This window comes from Amyelois transitella, chromosome 10 (assembly GCF_032362555.1).
Source record: "Amyelois transitella isolate CPQ chromosome 10, ilAmyTran1.1, whole genome shotgun sequence".
Classification (NCBI taxonomy): Eukaryota; Metazoa; Arthropoda; class Insecta; order Lepidoptera; family Pyralidae; genus Amyelois; species Amyelois transitella.
The window spans coordinates 1,518,721-1,541,919 of NC_083513.1; the positions used below are offsets into that span (position 1 = coordinate 1,518,721).

General features: G+C 38.0%; 1 protein-coding gene across 1 annotated transcript; it reads left to right on the forward strand.

The window, feature by feature from the left end:
• Positions 1-2,090: 2,090 nt before the first annotated feature.
• On the forward strand, positions 2,091-10,594 carry LOC106136751 (uncharacterized). The gene is made up of 9 exons (XM_060946217.1): positions 2,091-2,102; positions 2,400-3,690; positions 3,798-4,002; positions 4,387-4,509; positions 4,976-5,072; positions 5,580-5,678; positions 6,850-6,998; positions 7,866-8,039; positions 9,039-10,594. The coding sequence occupies exons 1-9, from the start codon at positions 2,091-2,093 to the stop codon at positions 9,178-9,180; spliced, it is 2,292 nt and encodes a 763-aa protein (XP_060802200.1). The 3' UTR covers positions 9,181-10,594.
• The last annotated feature ends 12,605 nt before the right edge of the window (positions 10,595-23,199 follow it).

The window sequence follows — 23,199 nt, forward strand, 5'->3', positions numbered from 1 at the left end:
TAATATAATTACACAGATTGAGTTAGCCTCCAAGTAAGTTCGGGTACGCGTTACGAGATACTAACTCAACGTTACTATATTTAATAATTAATACTAAAAAAGTAAAACATCCAAGACACAGGCCGATTAGAAAAAGTTCATTTCTCATCAAGCTCTGGCCGGGATTCGAACATGGGACTTCCGGTGTCACACACTGCTGGCAGGCGAATCAAACTTTGTCGTTTTTGAGGTTAAAATTCTGTAAAAGTAAGTACCTATAATAAGGCTCTTAAACTGTCTATATAAATATTTGTCTCTGTGACTGTCTTTGTGTGTCCTCAAAAACTACTGTTTTGCGAGATTCTTTTCGATACTCACATTATGTATTTTCACACGTAAAAAACTATTTAGAAACATGGATTTAAAGGCGTGTCAAGTCCGGAGTAAAAAAAAAATATCCGTACATAACATTATCTATGAATGACACTCGTTCGTACCCGTGCCGGCAACGGAGTTTCAGTTTTCAATAGTGTAACTAAAAAAAAAGAATTTTTATTTTTTCTAGCCAGTCCTGAAATAAAACGAAAATCTACGAAATTGTTTGTCTATGGTGATATTAATTTCTGTACTGATAATAGTTTGGCATCAGCCGCGGCCCCTCAATGTAGTGTTTTATCAGGATGGTCCATTGCAAAGTAAAATCACACATATCTTTATAAATGGATGGATGTTCATCACACTAAATGAAAGGTAACTTTGGCTAAATATTTAACATTAGATACCTAGGTATTGGCTTATAATAAATTTTACATTAAGCGCCGTGGGGTTCCCTGCACTTTAGAATAGGACCAATCCATAGCTTTCCCATGGATTTTGTAAAAGGCGACTAACGGCTAGTGAACTAGGATTTCTTCTTGTAGGCGATGGGCTAGCATGTCACTATTTGAATCTCGATTCCATGCCATGTATGGCTTAATGATGAAAGCCCGCATTTGGCTGTAGCTAAACGTGGCCTTTCAGTCTTTTCAAGAGACTGTTGGCTGTTTCCAAGTTTTATCAAGTGTTAACTACCTATTAACTCCCTTAGTTACCCCTTACGATATCTACGTAAAGAGGTCGAGTGGTGACGTATGGTTCCCGACACATTATTATAAAACCACTCCTGTTTTCCATTTATCTAAATACCTACTTAATGTAACTTTTACCATGATAAAATCCTTTACTCGCTATATGTGTTTTCGTCATCTAATGTGGGTAAGGTTTCTCCTGCATAGTTTGAGGAAGTCAGATTGGAGTCGCTTTGTGTAATAACCTGGCTTACCCAATTCAAGCTCATGATGAAAGAACCCATCCTGTGCTTTTCCCAGAGAGGTGAGACGTAACTAGGGCTAATGCCAAGACGAAAAAGAAGATATAATAGTCCTATTGACGACCTGACTTAACAACGTTTATCGAAGACGTTCTAGCAAAAGGTCAGGTCAAGTGTACCTGAAACCGACGAGCTTGCAGAGAGTTATGAATAAGGATGAAGCGAAAGAAGTATGCAAGGATCGTGGCAAGTGTAAAGATGTAGTCTCTGCCTACCCCTCTAGGAAAAATGCGTTATATGTATATGAATGTAACAACGTTTATTGCGAACCTCAACCTCTTCCCGAAGTAACCATTGAGACACCTTCTTCCTCCAATGACTTCAATAAATAAAAACGCCTGAACAGTGTGACAGTTTCGCATTTCAAAGTTGTCATGGCCTGTCAGAATTGCACTGAAATATTTTAAATACGTAAAAATACACGTTACGGTGGTTACATAGCGCTAGATATTTTAATTTATATTGTTATTCAAAATTCATTATCATGGTAAGTACCTAAACACATGGTAAAACCATTTACGTAACTCAATAATTTGGTTAACTTTCGCAGCAATTTTTCCCTACGTTCCTAAGTTTGATACATAATCCATTTATAAAAGGCGAAATGCCCTCCGAAAAAAATTGGTAAGACACTACAGAGTTGTTCATGAAGAAAAAACCGACTTAATTTTAGTTGGATCCCTTATCTTTACAGAAAGATCTTTTCATAAAAAATACAGCTCTGATGTTCTGAATTAAGAATATGCATTTAAATGTACGTAGTTACTATATCTACAATAATAATAAACAAAATTATGTTAAAAAGGTAAATATTTAATATTAGATACCTAGGTATTGCCTAATAATAAATTTTACATTAAGCGCCGTGTGGTAAAGGGTCAGGTCAAAAGTACCCGAAACCGCCGAGCTTGCATGAAGAGAGTTATGAATGTGGATGAAGCGAAGGAAATATGCAGAGATCGTGGCAAGTGGAAAGAGGTAGTCTCTGCCTACCCCTCCGGGAAAGAGGCGTGATTTTATGTATGTATGTATAAAATTATGTTATTACCAGGAGGACGAAATCGAAGATCTCGTGGGTGACGTTAAATACACAGACTCTCAGAAAAGTGTAACCACCTCGAACGTGTATTCCCTTGACTTCACGGACAGTGGTTCAGACAAAACAGACAAACATAATTCCACTGGCAAGGAGACCTACGTTATAGACTGTGACAGTGATGACAGCGACAAAACAGTTCCGCTGCTCAACCAAAAATGCTCATCCACAAATGTTATGCCTTTGATCAAACAAGACGCCTTTGTACAATACGAATCGTCTGCGAAAACTACTGCTGCGAGTGTTAACGCATTTGATTTTGCACAAGAAAGTTTCACACAAACTAGCAGAACCATTTTGGAGCTAGCCGCTCTTGATCGCGCGCTAAAAAATGGTACAAGCCATCATCTAGAAACACAAACTTCATTTCTCTCTATAACAGAGAATAGGACTATTGAATGTAAAATACAATTAACTGAGACGCGAACTGACTTCATTGATAACATACCAAAATTGTGTAACGCTGAAATTACAACACCGGCCTACTACAATCTCTTAGGTAATCAGCTTTTGAATAATTCCCTTGATGATGGTTCTTCGAAATTTCCAATGTCACATACAGAAAGCCCAAACACTGTAGAAAAAAGCGTTAGCAGTTCGAATAGTGAAATGCTAAATATTATACAAGATGATTTATCTGAAAGCTTTTTAAGCGATGATCAAAATGAACGAAATGTTTTTAAATGCCCGCCTGTTCCGGATTCTGAATCTGATATTGACGATGATTCTTTGATGGAGAAATCTAAGCAACAGGAAGAAGAACCCGATAGCTTTAGCGACGTTACGTCTTTATGTAATGACGTTGACGATTTATACAAAAAACTGTCTCAAACTGTTGACCATTCGCCAAATAGAATGATTGATACAAAATCACAGGATCAAGTGCGTCATTTCGGGTTATTGACACCGTTGACCGAAGAATCAACAATTAAAAATAGTAACATAATACTTGATATTACGCCAAACAACACAATAATCTCTGATCGAACAGATAAAGCTACAAAAGATTCAAGTTTGAAATCACAAGAATCTAAAACCGACGACTTCAAATTACCTCCTATCAATAGTAATAATAGTTCATTGAATTCAGATAACCCGCATATCAAATGTACTCTGTCGATTAACCCCAGTATATCCAACAAAGCTGCGGCAGTCAAATGTCTGTACGAAGGACAAGATCGATGGGAGGTCACATCTAAAGAAATGGGTTCGGGAGAAAGCATCATGTTAAGCGGTCGAAGTTGTGGTACGTCTTATGTAAATCTGTTTACAATTAATAAATTTTAAAAATTTACTGCCCATTCATCAGATAATTAATATTAAGATGTCAAAAAATTTATAACTTATCAGCAGATCCAATGGAAGAAAAGGAATTTATTGATTCTGTGCGATTACCACCTATTGAAGGACAAGTAAAGAGTAATTTGCACCACACGTCCGGCATGAGCGTCATGACGACAACAAACGAGCATGCATTCACGACCTCTACGGCTTCCATCAGCATAAAGAAGAAAATAAGGGAGCTGAAGATGAGCAACCATGATAGTTCACCAAACAGGTTTACTTTACTTAATTTATATACTTTATACTAGTGTGCCTGTTTATTGAGCTTAGCGTTTTTCTTTAGCAGTAAAACGGCTTTTAACAATATCATCCTAAACATTTTATTTAAAGAAATACTGCTCTGAAAACAAGCCGCCGTCACACAAATCTGCAAGCTTACACATTTAGCACGTCTGTCTTTAGGTAGAAGCTATATATATATAATTTATTTAAACTTCATTGCACAAAATACAAGTGTATTTGGCGGACTTAATGCTGGAAGCATTATCTGTCAACCATTGGGTCTGATAATTTTACTGATAACTTTTCAAACTTCTTTTGCCTGCTCATCACATATTCGTTTAAATAACTTATTTATGAACAATGATTATCCATCCAGGTTGAAAAGTAGAAGCAATTCTCCTCGCAGCCTCTCGCCGAACGAGAAACTTGGAGACTTGGCTGATCGGGGATGTGACGCGCTATGTGTAGAGCTATTGAGGAGACTGAAGTCCGCTTCGTGGTTTGTATTCTTTCCAGTTCTGCCTATCAGCCTAGCAAGATACATTCTCCTTTGACTCTAGTGTTAGCTGGAAGTGCTGAAACAGGAACAGAGGGCCTTTGTTCTGGTTTAACCATTTTCGTACCTACTAGTTTTTTTACAAACTTTTATGTATTATCAACTACGCCAATTAAGTGGATTTCTATTTATATTATCTTGGATTGTTAAAGTCAACTGCTGGACACATGCCTCTTCTATAGTATTCCACATTAGGTATGACCTGACCTGCATCAAATGTCTTCCTACGTTACGTTAAGGGAAGATTGAAAAAGATTTTACTATAAAGAGCGTTTGTCTTTTATTATTTCTTCCAAACTCGTCTGAACTGAACTGAGGTAAATTTTTATTTTGTTAACTGCAATAGATTTCACTCAAGTTTTAGCTATTTTCTTACTGGTCTCACTATGAGATTTTCTACAATTTTCAGGATGAAAACGGCGGAGACTCTAGAAGAAATGCCAAAAGTTCTTCAAAAGTATTGGGGGAACATATCGGAAAATCGAATCGCAGACCTTATAAGACAAGTAAATTTTCACTTTAAAAACATAAGTTGGAATACCGTGTAACTCGAGTTGGTCGAGAGGCTTGATTGAGGAAAGATTTTGTCCTTCTATGTTTGGGATTAATGAAAATTACAAACATTTAACATCCTTTATAACTATCAATATGTCGTCAAGATAAACATCTTCTAGTATAGTAATAATATAATATATAATAATATATATACGGGACAAATTACACTGATTGAGTTAGCCTCGAAGTAAGTTCGAGACTTGTGTTACGAGATACTAACTCAACGATACAATATTTTATAATAAATACTTATATATATATATAAACATCCAAGACCCAGGCCAATCAGAAAAAGTTATTATCTCATCATGCCCTTGCCGGGATTCGAACCCGGGACCTACGGTGACACAGACAAGCGTACTACCGCTGCGCCACAGAGTAGTAGTAGCCGTAAAGTATAGTAGTAGTATTTACCTAATCTTTGGTAGATTACGTATCGTCATACCTTTCTTTTGCAGGTGAGCGCACATGTGGAGTCGCCGCGCACGCAGGTGTCACGAGCGGCCTGCAACACGCTGGCTTCTCTCATCAAGAATACCAATTATACTAAAAAGCCGGTTCGTGATACGTTCACTTTTGACTGCGCCATTAATAGGTTCAAAGTTGAAGTGCCTCGTGGTTCCCGGCACCAATACAAAAAAGAATAGGACCAGTCCATCTCTTTCCCATGGATGTCGTATAAGGCGACTAAGGAATAGGCTAATAAACTTTGGATTATTCTAGTAGGCGATTGGCTAGCAACCAGTCACAATTTGAATCTCAATTCTATCATTAAGCCAAATAGCTGAACGTGGCCATTCAAGACTGTTGGCTCTGTCTACCCCGCATGGGATATAGAAGTGACCATATGTTGAAGATACTCACGAAGAACATTAGGGTGATAAATGTTTCTTCAACTATTGTATCTGTTATTTTACCTACAGGTTACAACTTTAGGTACCTTCTTCAATTTAAGTATTTAATCTTTGGAAACCTGTATCTTTCAGTTACCCAAAGTTCTTCAGCCACCTAATTGAAGGTTTTTTACACAGTTTTATTTATTAATTCTTAAATAAGACCACAAACAGCGTCATAAATAACATTAACAGAGTCAGGTTCTTCCCGGTTCATCGCTTGGTGGTAGTAATTGAATAACCGATGATACTAAATTCTTTATAACCCTGATCCCACGTTTTAATATTATGTCAAAGTTACTTATGCGAATAAAATTGTCATAAAAGTTGATTGATTGAAAAGAAAAGTCAGAGATAATATGTCCGGGTTAACATACTGATTATCAAAATAAAATCAATGTCATTTGGTACCTTAACGTAGTTCTAGATAAATCGTTCTTGTTGTTAATAACTCCATAATTAGGTATCTCTAAAAGGAGTTTGTGCCGGTTGAATCCCGCCTTACTTTTCTTCTACGATATCTCATCGTTAGCTATGTGGTCCATTGCACTAAAGCATAGAACCACTTCATCTCTTTCCCATAGATGTCGTATAAGGCGACTAAGGAATAGGCTAATATAGGTACTTTGGATTATTCTAGTAGGCGATGGGCTAGCAACCAGTCACAATTTGAATCTCAATTCTATCATTTAGGCAAATAGCTGAAGGTGGGGAACCTTCAGCTCTTTGGCATGAGGATAATTTTACAAGACTGTTGGCCCTGTTTACCACACAAAGGGTATAGACGTATTTATATGCGTGTATGTATGCTTATCATATCGTTATTCACATTTAGGACTTCTACGAAGCAGTCACGACGCTTCTCATCAAGACTGGCAGCTTCAGCCGGCCGGTGAGGACTGCTGCTAACCTGGCCCTGGACGAGATCGTCTGCGACGTCGACCTAACGCACTGCGTCACCGCTCTGTGTATGCACGGCGCCGGGTAAGCTCTTGTTCTGTGCTCATTATCAAGCTAGAGGGATTTGGTGAAGTGTATTTCAATTTCCTGACTATCAACCTGGTCTGCGACGTCGACCTAACGCACTGCGTCACCGCTCTGTGCATGCACGGCGCCGGGTAAGCTCTTGTTCTGTGCTCATCATCAATCTAGGGAGATTTGGTGAAGTCTATTTCAATTTCCTGACTATCAACCTGGTCTTTGATGGCGAACTAACGCACTGCGTCACCGCTCTGTGCATGCACGGCGCCGGGTAATGAACTCTTACTCTGTGCTCATCATCAATCTAGAGGGCTTTGGTGAAATTTATTATAATTTCCTGACTATCAACCTGGTCTTTGACGTCGAACTAACGCACGGCGTCACCGCTCTGTGCATGCACGGCGCCGGGTACTCAGCTCTGTGGCCATCAAATTTATCATCTGAGTATTTTGTCGGTTGCATCCTTGATAGTTTCGATCAGGGATAAAGTTTATAAGGTTCCCTCGGCACTGTAACTTGATGAAGGACTGACTGACTGACAGGATGAAAAATATTCAGGCTTTAAAATGGGCACTTCATGCGGTATGGCATCCTCATGTTATGAGGAGTTTGCGAGTAGTCACCAGCCAAGTTAGTATGCAACATAAACAAAAGCGAATTAATAACATATAGTAACTACGTGGTGAGATATTCTGGTGAAAGATTAGGCCAAGAGTACACTAAAACCTATGCACAAGAGTTGTAGACTATGCAAAACCTATGTTGCAAGGTAATTTTGTACATAAGGTGCAATTCAGATCAACATCTTAAGTCAAGTGGAAAATGGTTAAGCTTACACTCCAAGAAGGAGTGAATTTATATGTGTTTCAGACACAAAAGCGGTCTAGTACGTGGGGCAGCCGCCCGCCTGCTGGTGGTCTGCTGCGCACTAGCCAGCGGCGGCCGAGACCTCCTGAAGGCGCGACCACCTTCAGCGGCCAACGCGAGGCGACTGACGCTCTCTTCCTTGGCTACTCTGCTCACTGACAAGAACACTGACGTCAGGTAAGTCCTGTTCTGTTCAGATTTTATCATTGTACTCTTGGCGTTTCGACTGAGGTCTAAGAAGTAAGTACTCTAAGAAGAGATTACGCTTATGACAATTCAGTGTAGATTTAAAATCTGCATCTAACGATGTTTATCAAATGACTGTTGGCTATGTCTACCCCACAAGGGATATAGACGTGACCATATGTATGTATGTATGTATCTAACGATAGAACTCTTGGTTACTTTCCAACCAAAGGTTGACTGGAAGAGATTGCATTAGCGATAAGTCCGCCTTTATACCAACTTTGTCTGTTTTGGGCTGTTTTGTATGTTTTACTCTTATGGTGCAATAAAGAGTTTTATCTATATATCTATCTATAGCTTATGGACAACCGGACAACCGCTTGGTAAGAAAGTAAGAAGTAGTTTTGTACCGAAATATTTTTCTTTTTTATTTGACACTCCACACGTTTACACATCTACAGTGACACAACGAAAGATTACAATATAGTTTCCTTTTTTAAATGATTTATTAGTATATGGTATAGGAAACCAGGGTCTATCTTATGACACTGGAGCGCTGTATAATTCAAATAATTGAACAAAACAACACTATTCCACTTCTGCGACAGAGGCAGTTATAGGCCTAATAGGCCTAATCTTGTTCAGTTCACGTTTGTTGTACCTTAAAAATGATTATTCCCGTAATCGCCTTTAACAACATCCACGGGAAAGTGACACTGTTCTAAAGTAGTATAGGTACTACTTTAGAAAGATACTACTTTAGGTAGTAGGCTACCTACCCACTATCGTAATCTTTACAAATGAAGTGTAGTTTGTTCCGCCGCATCTTCTTTCCATCCGCTTTGGAAGCGGTTTTAGATATAAAAAGATTTCAGTTATGTGATGTCAATAAGTGATACCTTGAATCCAATTTTAAAATTAAATCTATTCTATTCTAAAACCTAAGCTCAGAACAGCTCTTTTGTCATCCGTTTTTAACTTCAACCACAGGAAGTACGCTGAACGTCTATACATCATGCTGCGACCGCTAAGCAACTTTGAGGCTTACTACCTAACCGACGTGGATGTAGACCTCGCCACGAGGCAAATGAAGAAGTACGACCAGGTCCTCAACGTTAAGCAGTCCAGGTGATGGCAGACGGCAGGAGGTGATTGAGGATATGTGTGACAATATTGGATTATCGATAACTTTTCGTTGCAGTTAGATTCAGGGTGTGAGAGAATATAGAAATAACTTAAATACGATGATAACTTTTGTAAAAAGAGAACCGACTACCTACAATCTTTATCCTCATTTCTTTAAGTCGGTTAAACATGAAAGCATGTCATGTCAAGTGTAACAACACTTTCCTGAAAATTGCATCAAAATCGATTCGGAACCTTGCATCTAATTCGGAAACGGAATGATTATATAAGAACTAACTACCTACTTATTTTCACAACATTTTTGTAATAAGTCTATATTGAAAAAAAAAACTTATTTCCAAAACTACCACATAAATCGCGGGTTTTTAATTACATGCATACAAAATTTAATAAGAATCTGTCCAGCGGTTTTCTTGTGAATGCAGAACAGACAGACATTCGTATTTATAAATAATATTAGTTAGGGATTATGAAGACATGTGGGGTAAATACAGTTTAGGGCTCTCTATAAAATGCGCGGCTTAATCTTGATGTACTCGTAAGTCGGTGTTTATGAACCTGCAACTGACTGCAACGATTTGCACATTTTTATATTTATGTACAATCTTATTTATGTTAAATAACTAATTTATTCACAACAATTTAACCCCCCAATTGCTGATTGTGAGAAGTAAAACGTATTTGGAATCTTTTAGTGCTTTTCTGACGAAATCAAAATAGCGAAAAGTTTGCTGATAATAATATCACTTAATTGTAAAAAAAAACATTGCTACTTTGTTTAAGATAGGACCGTTCAGAATCGTCTATATTGTTATTATTTTTTTATCGGGTAGCTTGTAATCTACATAATATCGAATAATAACATTCGAGTGTGTGTTCATACTGGTTTTTTTGTGTAAACAATAATTTGTGTGTGGCATATTATTAAATCTGTGACTTGCCTGGGACCCGTCTCTTGTATACAATAGGGCATCATTTTCAACCAATATCAATTGTCAAAAAAATAAACAATACCTTTTTTACAAGACAGAACATCACATCCAATATGATGTTATTTCTTTTTATTTAGTATTGCCCAAAATGCCAAAAAGAGATAGTAATTCAGGTTTTGAAAACTCGTGGATAAGAGCGTCCGAACGAAGTTTATCAAATGTGCTCATGAAATCCTGCATAAATAGAAAGCTCTACAAGTACAATACATGTAAATGAAGTAGTTTCAGTAAAAAAACCCTTTCTGTCGCACCTTTCCTTATACAAACAATTTTGGTTTCACTGTGCTTAATAAATAGATACTTTTGGGCATCTCTTTTTAAAATTGTGGCAATGTCTGACCAGACTCGGGCCCCTGTCACTGTGCCATTGTTCCTAAAGTTATTGTCAAGTGATGATGTGTAAATGTAAACATATACTTATGACAACATTACATACTGTAGATAATTTTATGAGTGTTTCATTTTTCCAAGTGCTTTAAATAGTAATCAATTTGGTGACACTTAGTTATTTTCAGATCAACATTATAATTTACGAGTGTATCAACCTTGCATCCGGTCGTAAACCTTTAATCTAATTAGTGCAACTAATTATATTACATCGACAAGGGTAGGTCATCATATTCTCTTTATATATTATTATCTTATTTTATATATTATTATCTTTTACACTTAATTAAGACCTTATGAAGATGCAATAGGTACTTAACTATATAAATGTGTGAACAAATGTTAAAACTGTTGAGGTAGATTTTATATATAAAATAGAAAAATCGTCGGACGGTCGAATTGAGAACCTCCTCCTCTTTGAAGTCGGTTAAAAATATTATAGATATGTATATTAAAAAGGTTGTATTAACAACTAGCTTTTACCTGCAGCTTTGCCCGCGCGAATTAAGCGCCTCCTACAAAAAATTCTAGTTTTTCGCAAATCTTATACATATACAATCACGTCTTACACCCTTGCGTGGTAGATAGAGCCAGCAGTCTTGAAAAGACTGAAAGACCACGTTCAGCTGAATGTATTCCTAGCGCAGACGAGAAAGCAACATTATTTATACTCCCTTCCTTTGTATCTATACTAATATTATAAATCTGAAGAGTTTGTTTGTTTGTTTGAACGCGCTAATTTCAGGAACTACTGGTTTGAATTGAAAAATTATTTTTGTGTAGAATAGACCATTTATCGAGGAAGGCTTCAGGCCATATCACATCACGCTGCAACTATAAAGAGCAAGGAAATAATGGAAAATGTAAAAAAAAAAACGGGGAAATTTATTCATCCTTGAGGGCTTCAATCATGACCAAAATAACTATTCTACGCGGACGAAGTCGCGGGACAGCTTTTATTTGATATAACTTAAATTTAATTTATTGAAATGTAAATCTCAATTCCATCATAAAGCCAAACAGCTGAACGTGGCCTATCAGTCTTTTCAATACTGTTAGCTCTGTCTACCCCGCAAGGGATATAGACGTGATTATATGTATGTATGTATGAAATGTAAAATGTGCCTGAACGTAGAAAATGCCTGCGAACGACTATTTACAGAATAAAATATTGATTTTAGATTTTGAAATGATAATGACCAATCTACTATTTAAAACCCTAATACTCTTATCCACTTTCACCCATTCAAAAATCATTATCAATCTACAATGACCAATTATCAAACTCCGCCCACTTATCACATGACAGTGAAATGCGTAGGTCAACATCTCATCATAAAACCTAGCCTTTATCTCAACGGAATAAAGAAGATATTTAACTAATACGTTTGTCATATTATGTTTATTGTTAGCATCGTACGATCTATATAAATAATAGGGTGACGCACTGACACCGGCCGGCGACAATTACTATGTTATCTGTGACGAAAGTGCACTACATAGTAATGTGTTGATCCGCCATTTCACAATACTGCAATGGCGGATCAACACATTTGCCGCCATTAGGGTGTTCAAATTCTGCCGTCCGTTGTGATCTCTGCAGTGATAGCACACGGAGAAAATAAGGTAGAGGCCAAATGTCAACTTTTTAAATTAAAAAAAAAACTAAAAAATGTTATATTTAAGTAGGTATTTTTCTATTAGTGCCGGGAACAACACGGCAAGAATAGGACCACTCCATCTCTTTCCCATAGATGTCGTAAAAGGCGACTGAGGGATGGGCTTACAAACTTGGGATTATTTGTTTAGGCGATGGGCTAGCAACCTGTCACTATTTGAATATCAATTCTATCATTAAGCCAAACAGCGGAATGTGACCTATCAATCTTTGACTGTTGGCTCTGTCTGCCCCGCAGGGGATATAGACGTGATTATATGTATTTATTGCGTAAAGTATTGTAAAAAAATTAAGTATAACTTTTTTATATCATGAGGTCTAAATAATAAAGGTACAATCAATTTATCGACGACTGATGTTCAAACTTCCAACACTAGTGATTGTGATAAGCAAAAAAAAAAAAGAAAAAAAGAAAAAAACTGTCTCTATGCCATTTTGTGTTCCAAGTAATCGGTCGCTACCTTACTTGCTCGTATCTCTACGTGACACAACTACAGCCACATAATTATCTGATTACTTATTACGTGAACCTTTTAACATTCATTTTTATGATTATTTTTTAACCTGTGCCTTTGTATAGTTGCCGTGTGGTTGCCGAGATTAAAAGAAAAACGACAGAAGAAGATCCACTAGTTCTCGACACTTTGTAACAGTACTCTTTTTCCCATGGATGTCGTAAACGGTGACTAAGGGATAAGCTAATAAACTAGGGATTCTTCTTTTAGGCGATGGGCTAGCAACCTGCCACTATTTGTATCTCAATACTATCATTAAGCCAAACAGCTGAACGTGGCATATCAGTCTTTCAAGACTGTTGGTTCCGTCTACCCCGCAAGGGATATAACGAAAACGTCTCAGTTAGTTCCACTAAAGCCTAGTGGCTCGTAGCACCCATTCTGGGACATACATAAATCACATCTCATTCCCGGAGAGTAGGCAGAGACCACATCGTTCCACTTACCACGATCCCTGCATACTTATTTCGCTTCATTCACATTCATAATTCCATTCATACAAGCTCGTCGGTTTCGGGTATTCTTGACCTGACCTTTTGCTAGAACGTCTCCAATTTGATCAAGGTACGTTCGTCTAGGCCTTCCCACTCCAACAGTCCAATTCACTCTCACTTTGTATACTTGCTTAGTCAACCTGCTTTCATTCATCCTCTTGACATGACCAGACCATCTAAGCATTCCTTTTTCTATTCCTGTAACTACATCTTCTTTCACATCACAACATTCCCTTATCACGCTGTTCCTTATCCGGTCACTAAATTTTACACCCATCATACTCCTAAGCGCTCTCATTTTCACCGCGTTTATTCTACTTTCATGCTTTTTCTCCCAACTTTCACTTCCATACATTAGTGTTGGAACCAACACGCCCTTATGTAGCGAGGCATTCTGGGTCACTGGGTGCCATGAGCCATTTTTATCATTATTATAGGATTCTTCATGTCGCTTAATAATTGTCATATTTTTTGCTTTCACAACATTGTTTGAAGTCAAATAAATTACTTAAAACCAAGTTTACTGCCGATTCCAAGGCATCAGTGCAGAAGAAGCGGTAACAAACTGCACTGCAGCATTTTCTTCAATGTGCGGATTGGTACCGCTACAGAAAATAGTGTTAATATTTTTATTTATTTTATAGGTATATTTTTTGCTAACATAGTTTTGTATGTTCTTTAGTATTATATGTGGGCCAACGGGCTTAAAACTATGGTTATTGAAAACATATCGACGCATGTATAAAATTACCAAAATCTATAGATACTTGTCAATTATATTTTTAAAAGTTTCCAAAAGTTCAAACGCGTTGATGTCTTTTACATGGAAACGTTGAAAAGCTTTCTCTAATTAGCAAAAGGTGATATAAAAAAAAACACAAATATAAATAAAATCCGGTTATACGCGGCCTATTCACTATTTCATTTTTAAATGGAGACAATGTGCATTAGTCCGCAGTTGAGATTCAAGATCTATATTTGTAAATTGACGTCCGGCGTAAATGCTGCAGTGTAGTTTGTTCCGCCGCTTCTTCTACATCTGCGCTTTAGAAGCGGTAGTATTGACATAATTATTAAGTTATGTCAATAAGCGATACCTGTATCCTATTATGGAAACAACATACATACATATAATCACGTCTATATCCCTTTCGGGGTAGACAGAACCGACAGTCTTGAATGACTGATAGGCCACGTTCCGCTGTTTGGCTTAATAATAGCATTGAGATAAAAATACTGACAGGGTGATACCCCATCGCCTAAAAAAAGAATCCCAAGTTTATAAACCCATCCCTTAGTCGCCTTTTACGACATCCATGGGAACGAGATATAGTGATCCTTATATTTTTTTTCTATTGGTGCCAGAACCACACGGCACATCATCATCAGTCTTAACATTTTAACTTCATCAGTTTAACAGTTATATTAATCACACGACCTGTATAGTGATTGTACAGTATTTTCAAGACTGTTGGCTCTGTCTACCCCGCAAGGGATATAGACGTGACCATATGTATATATGTATGTATTGTATAGTGATTCAAAAATGCTCACACACCTAACGACGTTTAACTACAAAGTCGCCGCCATGATGCATTTCAACTTCATACAGACATTACCTACGGCTGCAATCATACAATCTGTGCCCATTAGAGTCGGTCAGTATTCGTCAACATTAACCGACCCCAACATTGAACCACACGAGGGGGATGACGTAATTGTACTTGTCATGTGATACGTACATACAATGTATATATAATCACGTCTATATCCCGTGCGGGGTAGACAGAGGAAACTGTCTTGAGCTAGATTAAGATGAACGGGTGGAATTGAGGTTAAAATAGTGATATGTTGCGCTAGCCCATTGCCTACAAGAAGAATACTAAGTTTGTCTGCCTCTCCCTTAGTTACGTTTTACGACATTCATATAATCGCGTCTATATCCACTGCGGGGTAGACAGAGCAAACAGTCTTGAGTGACATTCAGCTGAACGGTTTAATGATGGAATTGAGGTTCAAATTGTGACAGTTTGCTAGCCCACTGCTTACAAGAAGAATACTAAGTTTATACTACTGCCTCTCCCTTAATCGCCTTTCACGACATTCATAGTAAAGATATGCAGTGGTCCTATTATTGTTGCAGGCAACCACTTATACTGTATAGTTCTAATAAGTTCAAATCCAAAGAACTTATAAGTCCTTTTGGTCTCACGCAGAGAGACATATATGTGTATGCCTGTATAAAAAAGGCGGTATGTCTATCAAAATTTATTAATCGCGCGAAAAACTATCGCTGTTTCGCTTTTCTTTGTGACGTGAACGGGACAGCGATAGTTTTTCGCGCTATAAAAACGTCGTCGCACGTCTTGCTACGGACACTGGCTGTTTCATTCCAATTTCTTTACATTTGACCTTGTATAAAAACGAGTATTATGTAACAAATGCATTTTATTGGTGCCTTCTGATTGCACTAGGGTTATCTGCAGTGATATGAAAAATATAAACTTGCCAAACATTGTTATTATCTTAACCTGTTGAACATAGTCTCATCGCCTTAAGATGAATGAAAATTTTATTTTAAAACTAGGCTTTTATTCCTAGATAATTTTAAACCTATTGTATTTTTACCTTGTAGACTTTTACCAATGAGTAGAGAATTAATGGCAGTCATCTTATAATCAGGGGCTATAACAATTTACCGTTAAGTATAACATTTGAATAAATGTTCTGAATGGATTCATTATGTTGAAAATTTCTGTCCTTTTAATATTTATAGGGTTTATTTAGATACTTTCATCATAGGGTAAATAGTAAAATAACGAAATATATTAAAACATTTTTAATTAACGTTGTTTATATCATATAACACTAATAAATTAAAAATAAATATAAATTTAACTCTAACAATACACATTTTGAGCAGTAACTTTGATTACAACAAGCGTTTACTTTATCTAAATGTAAACAATCAATTAGGAACACCCGATCGCCCAAAAGTTCACAACTTTTATCTTCACGCACTTAACAAGATTAATAAAAAATACTACAATTTCATCATTAAGTACAGATATTACTTCTGCTAGGCGGCGACCTAATGTAGGTCAATCTTGTCGAGTAAATACTCGAATTAATCCGTTTCTTTTTCACAAAGACTCTTTCTGATTTTCTTTCTTGTATTCCTCTCATCGTAATCTTTGCACTTTGTGTAGAGGCGGGAAGGTGCACAGTTTTAGACGGCATATGTGATAGTATGCACGTTTTTGGACGTGGTTTTTGTGGGGACGCGCGTCTGCCGGGCAGCTCAGCAGCAGCGCAGCTATCAGCGCAGAGAGTAGAAAGTGGAACACGCGCATCTTGTAAGATAACCTTAAATTTCTTAAATTTCGCCCAAAATGGAAGGTCGCCTCAAATTTCTTGAAAGGTTGCCTCAAATATCTTGAAAGGTTGCCTCAAATTTCTTGAAAGGTTGCCTCAAATTTCTTGAAAGGTTGCCTCAAATTTCTTGAAAGGTTGCCTCAAATTTCTTGAAAGGTTGCCTTCAATTTTTGACAGGTCGCCTTCAAATCTCTTGACGGGTGACTCAAAATTTCTGGGAAATTGGTTGTTTAGCAAATAAAAAAATTCACTGATTTGTTAGTAAATACGATATGTTTCGCAGCGCACAGTTTTCAAAACTCCTTATGTGTGTATAGTTTGGCGTTTGAAATCGTACTGATGATTGTGGTAGCGATCTTGATTTATATAGATGGTGGAGGTAGGTTATCTGGCGCGTGCATGATAACCCGCCGAATTGTGATAGGGCGCGGTTCGTTGACTGATCAATGTCACTGGCGTCACCATTGTAATTTGTAGTAAAATTATCGCCGGTGGGGTAGCACGTGCCGAAGTTACACCCCATTGAAATATCTCTGTTACAAACTTTTAAAGCAACTTGTATGAAAAATATAATGATATCAAGGAAAAATTGGATTACGAATGAAAATTTATGATCCGATTGAGTAACCTTAAAAGTAAGATGAGACTTTATTAATAATGTAAAAGTTATTGATGACTCTAAATCTGAGAACGTAAAGACTGTGCAAAATGAAGTGAGAAATGTTGAAAGTCGGTTGAGACTGCAACCGGGATTGCGCAACGATTATAAAGAGCATAATGATGAATTCTATTTAATAATGTTAAGTTATTAAATTCTAACTGATTTTTTATTTCTCTTTAGGAATTAACAAACTTATTTTTTATGTCCAGTTCTCAAGACTCGGTGGCATAAATTCATTAAAGACCACCAAACCAGAAGATGACGCAAAATTTTTCGGAATTAAACCAGCACTTTGGGAATTTGCCTATAGATTACAAGCTTCTGTAAAAAAATAAGGAAACAATTATTAATATAAGCTCAGCTTTGTTACTTTATGACTGACAAAAAATTAGATTTAAAGCTATGAAGATATAATTTTAAATACGAAAGTTCAACTTACGTACGTATATCACGTATTATGTACGTATAATTTTTTTGCGACAAAGCTGACAGCTTAGAATACGATTTGGAATTTCATTTTGACCATAAATATAAAATAAATACCTACTTATATATTTTTGTCGTCCTATCATTTGTTTTTGTTTTATTTATTGATAAATCTATGTGTGTTTTGTAACATGGTTAAAAATGGTTTAATTATATTTTTATGCGTAAATTATTTTCTTGGATTTACCCAAACCAACCAAGTTTGCCACTGGGATTTTTTATTTACTGTAAAAATAAATATACTTTTCATGAAATATTCCATCACCGGTCAGTGGGAATGAAATGTCCGCATTAACGTCACCAAATGATAAAATTATCTTTAGTTTAGTTTATACAATAGAAATGTGAAGCTGAATGAAATCGCAGATTAGGTAATTTATGACTTCTTGACGTATTTGTATAGATCTGCTTTCAAATTTGTACACCTACATAATCTCATAACCTAGTGTCCACTAGCTATAAGGTAGCACTGATATATCAAAATCACACAGGTCTGCTGAAAAATGTAAGTATTTTTAAATAGCTGTGTAAAGTATGAGTCAAAGAAATAAGTGCCTTGCAGACCAGGCGATTTCACGGGATTTTACTCAGAAATAGTGTGGTCTGACTTCCGCAACCCGCATTTGTTTAGCATGTATATACTTTTAAACTTTCGCTCTGTATGATTATTAATGTATTCAAACTGTACCTATGTCATTGAACATCAATAATCGCAATATTATCTTATATCTTGACTCATTTCAATAGAGTTGACTTTGAGCGGCTCTGACTCCTATACTACCGCCTTCCTGTATTAAAACGGACTCTAACGGACTCCTACATCGGTGAATGAAGATTCCACCGCCCCGATGGAGTCATAACACCAGAGGGGTTAGTGCGAATTTTACTCGATCAAACGCTTCGAAGTAACGCAAATAATCACGAATTTGTATGGAGTTGCATTAGTGCCATCGCGTTACCACTAGATGGCGCTGATCAAATCACAAACAAATTCGCGTTTACTTGCTCGACGCGTTTGATCGAGTAAAACTCGCACCAACTCCTCAGTACACCAGTCATCCCGTGACCACGGTCGGTGCAACCCGGCCGAAACGTCAGGAAAACCGATATGTTCGCGTTAATTCCTATTTACCATGTTTTTCTTAGTCGCCTCTTACGACGCATAAGACTAAGTGTGGTTCTATACTAATCTGCAGAAAATCACAAAGTAGTCTTTTACACTTGTAATAATACAGTTACTTAATTGCAGTATATCGAGCAAAAGCTTATTGAGCTTGCTTGAAGAGAGTAATGAAGGTGGATGAAGCTGTAGCGGGAGCGATGATTCGGCTCGACCGCCACCAAAGGGAAGATCTTATGCCAGGCTAGGTGTTATGCCTGGGGAACCGCGGCTCCAACGATGTTGTGTCGGAGGTTGTATTTATGCTCCAATCCGTGAAAGCTTTGAAATCGCGTCTTAGATTCTTCGCTGCGCAATCTGTGCTTCAGTAGCTTGCAGTGCCAGTTGTCTTCCAGTGAGTCGGAAGTTGCTCGAAGTCCTAGTGAGTCAGGAGTGAGCGGTTGCGTTGCTCGTAGTCTGCGGTGAGTCGAGACAGTAGAGAGCGAAGTCGACTTGTCGACGCCGGTAGATATCGTGCAGAGCTGCCACGCTGGAGAGAAGAGCGGCTGTCGAAGTGATCCAGGCGTGGGCTGCGGTAGATGCGTCGGTCGCTGAAGTCGATGAGAGTGAGTGCGGGTGGAGACAGGACCAGGAAGCACGGTGGGTCGGCTGCGATGGACCTGCTGCGATATCCAGTTACTGGCTTGCTGTGAGACTGCTTGCAGAGTGAGGAGTGATGCTGAGGTTTGGAGTTGATGATGATGGAGAAGGTTGTTGCAGAGTGAGGAGTAATGCTGAGGATTGGAATTGATGATGAAGAAGGTTGCTTCCAATCACGTCGGGGTCACCAATTTGGAGAGAGAGAGATTCTCCAGGGTTTGTAGGTAGTGAAGTAATATTCCATTCTCACCTTCTAAAACGGAGTATTACTTCACTACCTACAAACCCTGGAGAATCTCTCTCTCTCTCTCTCCAAAAAGCAAAAAGTATGCAGGGATCGTGGAAAGCGGAACGATATGGTTTCTGCCTACCCCTGCGGGAAAGAGGCGTGATTTATGTATGTAGGGGAGACCGGGGCAAAACGAAGCTCGGGGCAGAACGGGAAATTTACTTGTGTGCGTGACTGGTGTACACCACAGCGCCTGATGCAGCGCCATCCGTACGATGTTCAATCTCCTCAAACGAGTCCGAGCGGCGCGTGCGTGTCACTACGTGTTTATACTTTGTGGCGACAAAAAACTGTTTTTAGGCAGATTCTTACGAAGTTTTGTGTTTTGGATCGATGTGCACCAAGGTATGTATCGGTGCTATTGTGATATTTTATCATTTACTTGGTACTTTAGTGTAGAATTTTCAAATTAAGATTACTTTTTTCCACGATAATTTTGTAGGTTTGAAATGCGAGGTGCTTTTACAAAATGTGTCTGTTGGGGCAGAATGGTTGGGGCATAATGGGATAGTATCCCGTTGTGCCCCGTGTATGTGGGTAGAATAATATTCCATATCTATGTTATAATTTTTTTTTTGTTTGCAGATAAAATGGTACGTAATTTTAAACGTAAAACTACCGGAATGTCATGGGAAGAAGACGACATGAAAAGAGCAGTAAGAGCTGTACTTTCTGAGACCATGGGCTTTCTTCGAGCCTCTACCGCATACAGTGTGCCTACGTCAACCTTGGAGCGACGCGTGAGAAAGGCTGGAAATGCTGAAAATGCTGACACTGATTCAATGACAAAAGACAATGACTGAAATGCGAAAAAAACATTAGGGCGCTTTAAAACAGTGTTTAAAAAGGATCAGGAAGAAGAATAATGTCAGTATATTAAAGCAATGGAAGCTCGCCTTTTCGGAATAACTGGAAAAGAGCTTCGTATTTTAGCTTCTCAGTTAGCTGAGAGAAACCATATCGAGAACCCATTCAACGCAGAGACTGGAATAGCTGGAGAAGACTGGCTCAGTGGATTTGTAAAAAGCCATCCTGAACTTTCTGTTCAGAGAGACGACTAGTTCAGAAGTCGTTGGAAATGATTGCGCATGTATATATTGTGGTTACTTATGCTCCCAGTCTACTGAAGGCTGGGTTATTTGTAGCGTGTGCCATGGCTGGGCCCATAATTCCTGCGCAGGTGTGGACGAGGATGATGACGAGGTACATATTTGCGAACGTTGCCAACCTGACTAAATGTGTACTCGTTATGCCCCATGGCGTTTCCCATTTTGCCCCGATCATGGGGCAAAATGGGATTTTTCTCTAGTATGATTAATTTCCTGATTGTCCAAAAAATATGTGATTTAGCGACGTAAAACATAATTATTATGTTAAATAAAACTACAAGTGTTACTTTTGTTGTGAGAGAATTATAATAAATAGTTGTATTTTCATGTTGTGACGTTTTTTCTCTTAAGTATCTCGTTTTGCCCCGGTCTCCCCTACGTATTGTTAGGTAAATCAACAATACGTGTTGCATTCTCGACCTCTGGTATCACCTCACCTCAACATCGTATTTGGGTCAATGAAAACATTAAAACCTTGGCAGGCATCTGTTTAGAGCCCTCATTTATCTAATTAGGTTGGCCGGTGGTGGCAACGCGAGATAAACTCTTGCTGAACTAAAAATTGTTACTAACAGGAAACTTTTGATACATGTGATACGTTGTAAATACATAAAATAACTCAGTGTATTGCTTCTTTAAAAAAACTTGAGATTCTCTCTTCTTGTAGGCGATGGGGTAGCAACCTGTCACTATTTAAATCTCAATTCCATCTTTAAGCCATCAAGCTGAACCTTGCCTTTCTGTCTTTTCAACTTGGCAACAACAACATACATACATGTCTACATATACATACATACATATGGTCACGTCTATATCCCTTGCGGGGTAGACAGAGCCAACAGTCTTTAAAAGACTGAATGGCCACGTTCAGCTATTTGGCTTAATGATAGAATTGAGATTCAAATAGTGACAGGTTGCTAAACCATCGCCTAAAAAAGTATCCCAAGTTTTTAAGCCTATCCCTTAGTCGCCTTTTACGGCATCCATAGGAAAGAGATGGAGTGGTCCTATTCTTTTTTTTGTATTGGCGCCGGGAACCACACGGCATATCTCTTCTTCCTATCCTATCTGCCTATCCTCTTATACATATATGTTGTATTCCCTTCTTCCTCCTGGCTTTAGTCCCGGTTGCCTGCTTCACCACTCTGAAGAAGAGCCCGAGGTATGCCTTTGACCTTTGGGTCCTAGATTGGGTCAGTCAGGTTTTTACACGCCCATCTGACCTCTGCAAACTTTGCAGGTAAGCCTAACCCGTATTGGATCCATGGTTACACATCCAGTTACCTAAATGTATCTACAGGTTTCTTCACGATGTTTTTCCTCACTGTAAGAGCATCGGTTAGTATTCAAACTAATGTTCATAACTCTGAAAATAGTCATTGGTACATGACCGAGATGGGATTTGAACCTGTGCCTTTCTTCGCGTCACGCTCTACTATACTATATTTATGTATATTATACTACATGTAGAAGATGTAGTTACAGGAATAGAAAAGGGTATGTTAAGATGGTTTGGTCATGTGGAGAGAATGAATGAAAGCAGGTTGACTAAGCAGATATACAAGTAGAGTGTGGAGGGAAAGGTCGGAGTTGGAAGACCTAGACGAACGTATCTTGATCAAATTAAGGACGTCCTGGTAAAGGGTCAGGTCAAGAGTACCCGAAACCGCCGAGCTTGCATGAAGAGCGTTATGAATGTGGATGGAGCGAAGGAAGTACGCAGAGGTCGTGGCAAGTGGAAAGATGTAGTCTCTGCCTACCCCTCCGGGAAAGAGGTGTGAACCCAGGTGACTCTGTGTAATGTGTGCTTTACATACTTTACGTGCGTACATATAATCACGTCTATATCCCTTTCGTGGTAGACAGAGCCAACAGTCTTGAATTAGTCACAGCTATCCTCTGAACCCGCAGTACACAATAATAATGAATACAAAATAATTTACCTAAAGAAATCCGTGCTACGAAATAAAATGTTATCAATCTTATATTTAAACCGCTTATCGCAATAAATTCTTTTAACAACCCACACAATACCAGTTAGGGTTAGTATAACGTAGTTGTACTTTTAATATTGATAACAATGGAATGGACATACTACATTAATATAATTGTCTCGTAATTAACTTTTATTTTTCAACGATATACATGTCTTAATGGCATGATATTTATAATTGGATTTCTTAATGTTACTTTTTACGCATGAAATGTTTAATACATACATACATATAGTCACGTCTATATCCCTTGCGGGGTAGACAGA

Bases quoted from the DNA above. Each gene is read 5' to 3' on its own strand.
- LOC106136751 (XM_060946217.1), top strand. The intron at 4,510-4,975 runs GTTTGTATTCTT...TACAATTTTCAG, and splicing joins AGACTGAAGTCCGCTTCGTG to GATGAAAACGGCGGAGACTC. The intron at 5,679-6,849 runs GTTCGTGATACG...ATTCACATTTAG, and splicing joins CCAATTATACTAAAAAGCCG to GACTTCTACGAAGCAGTCAC.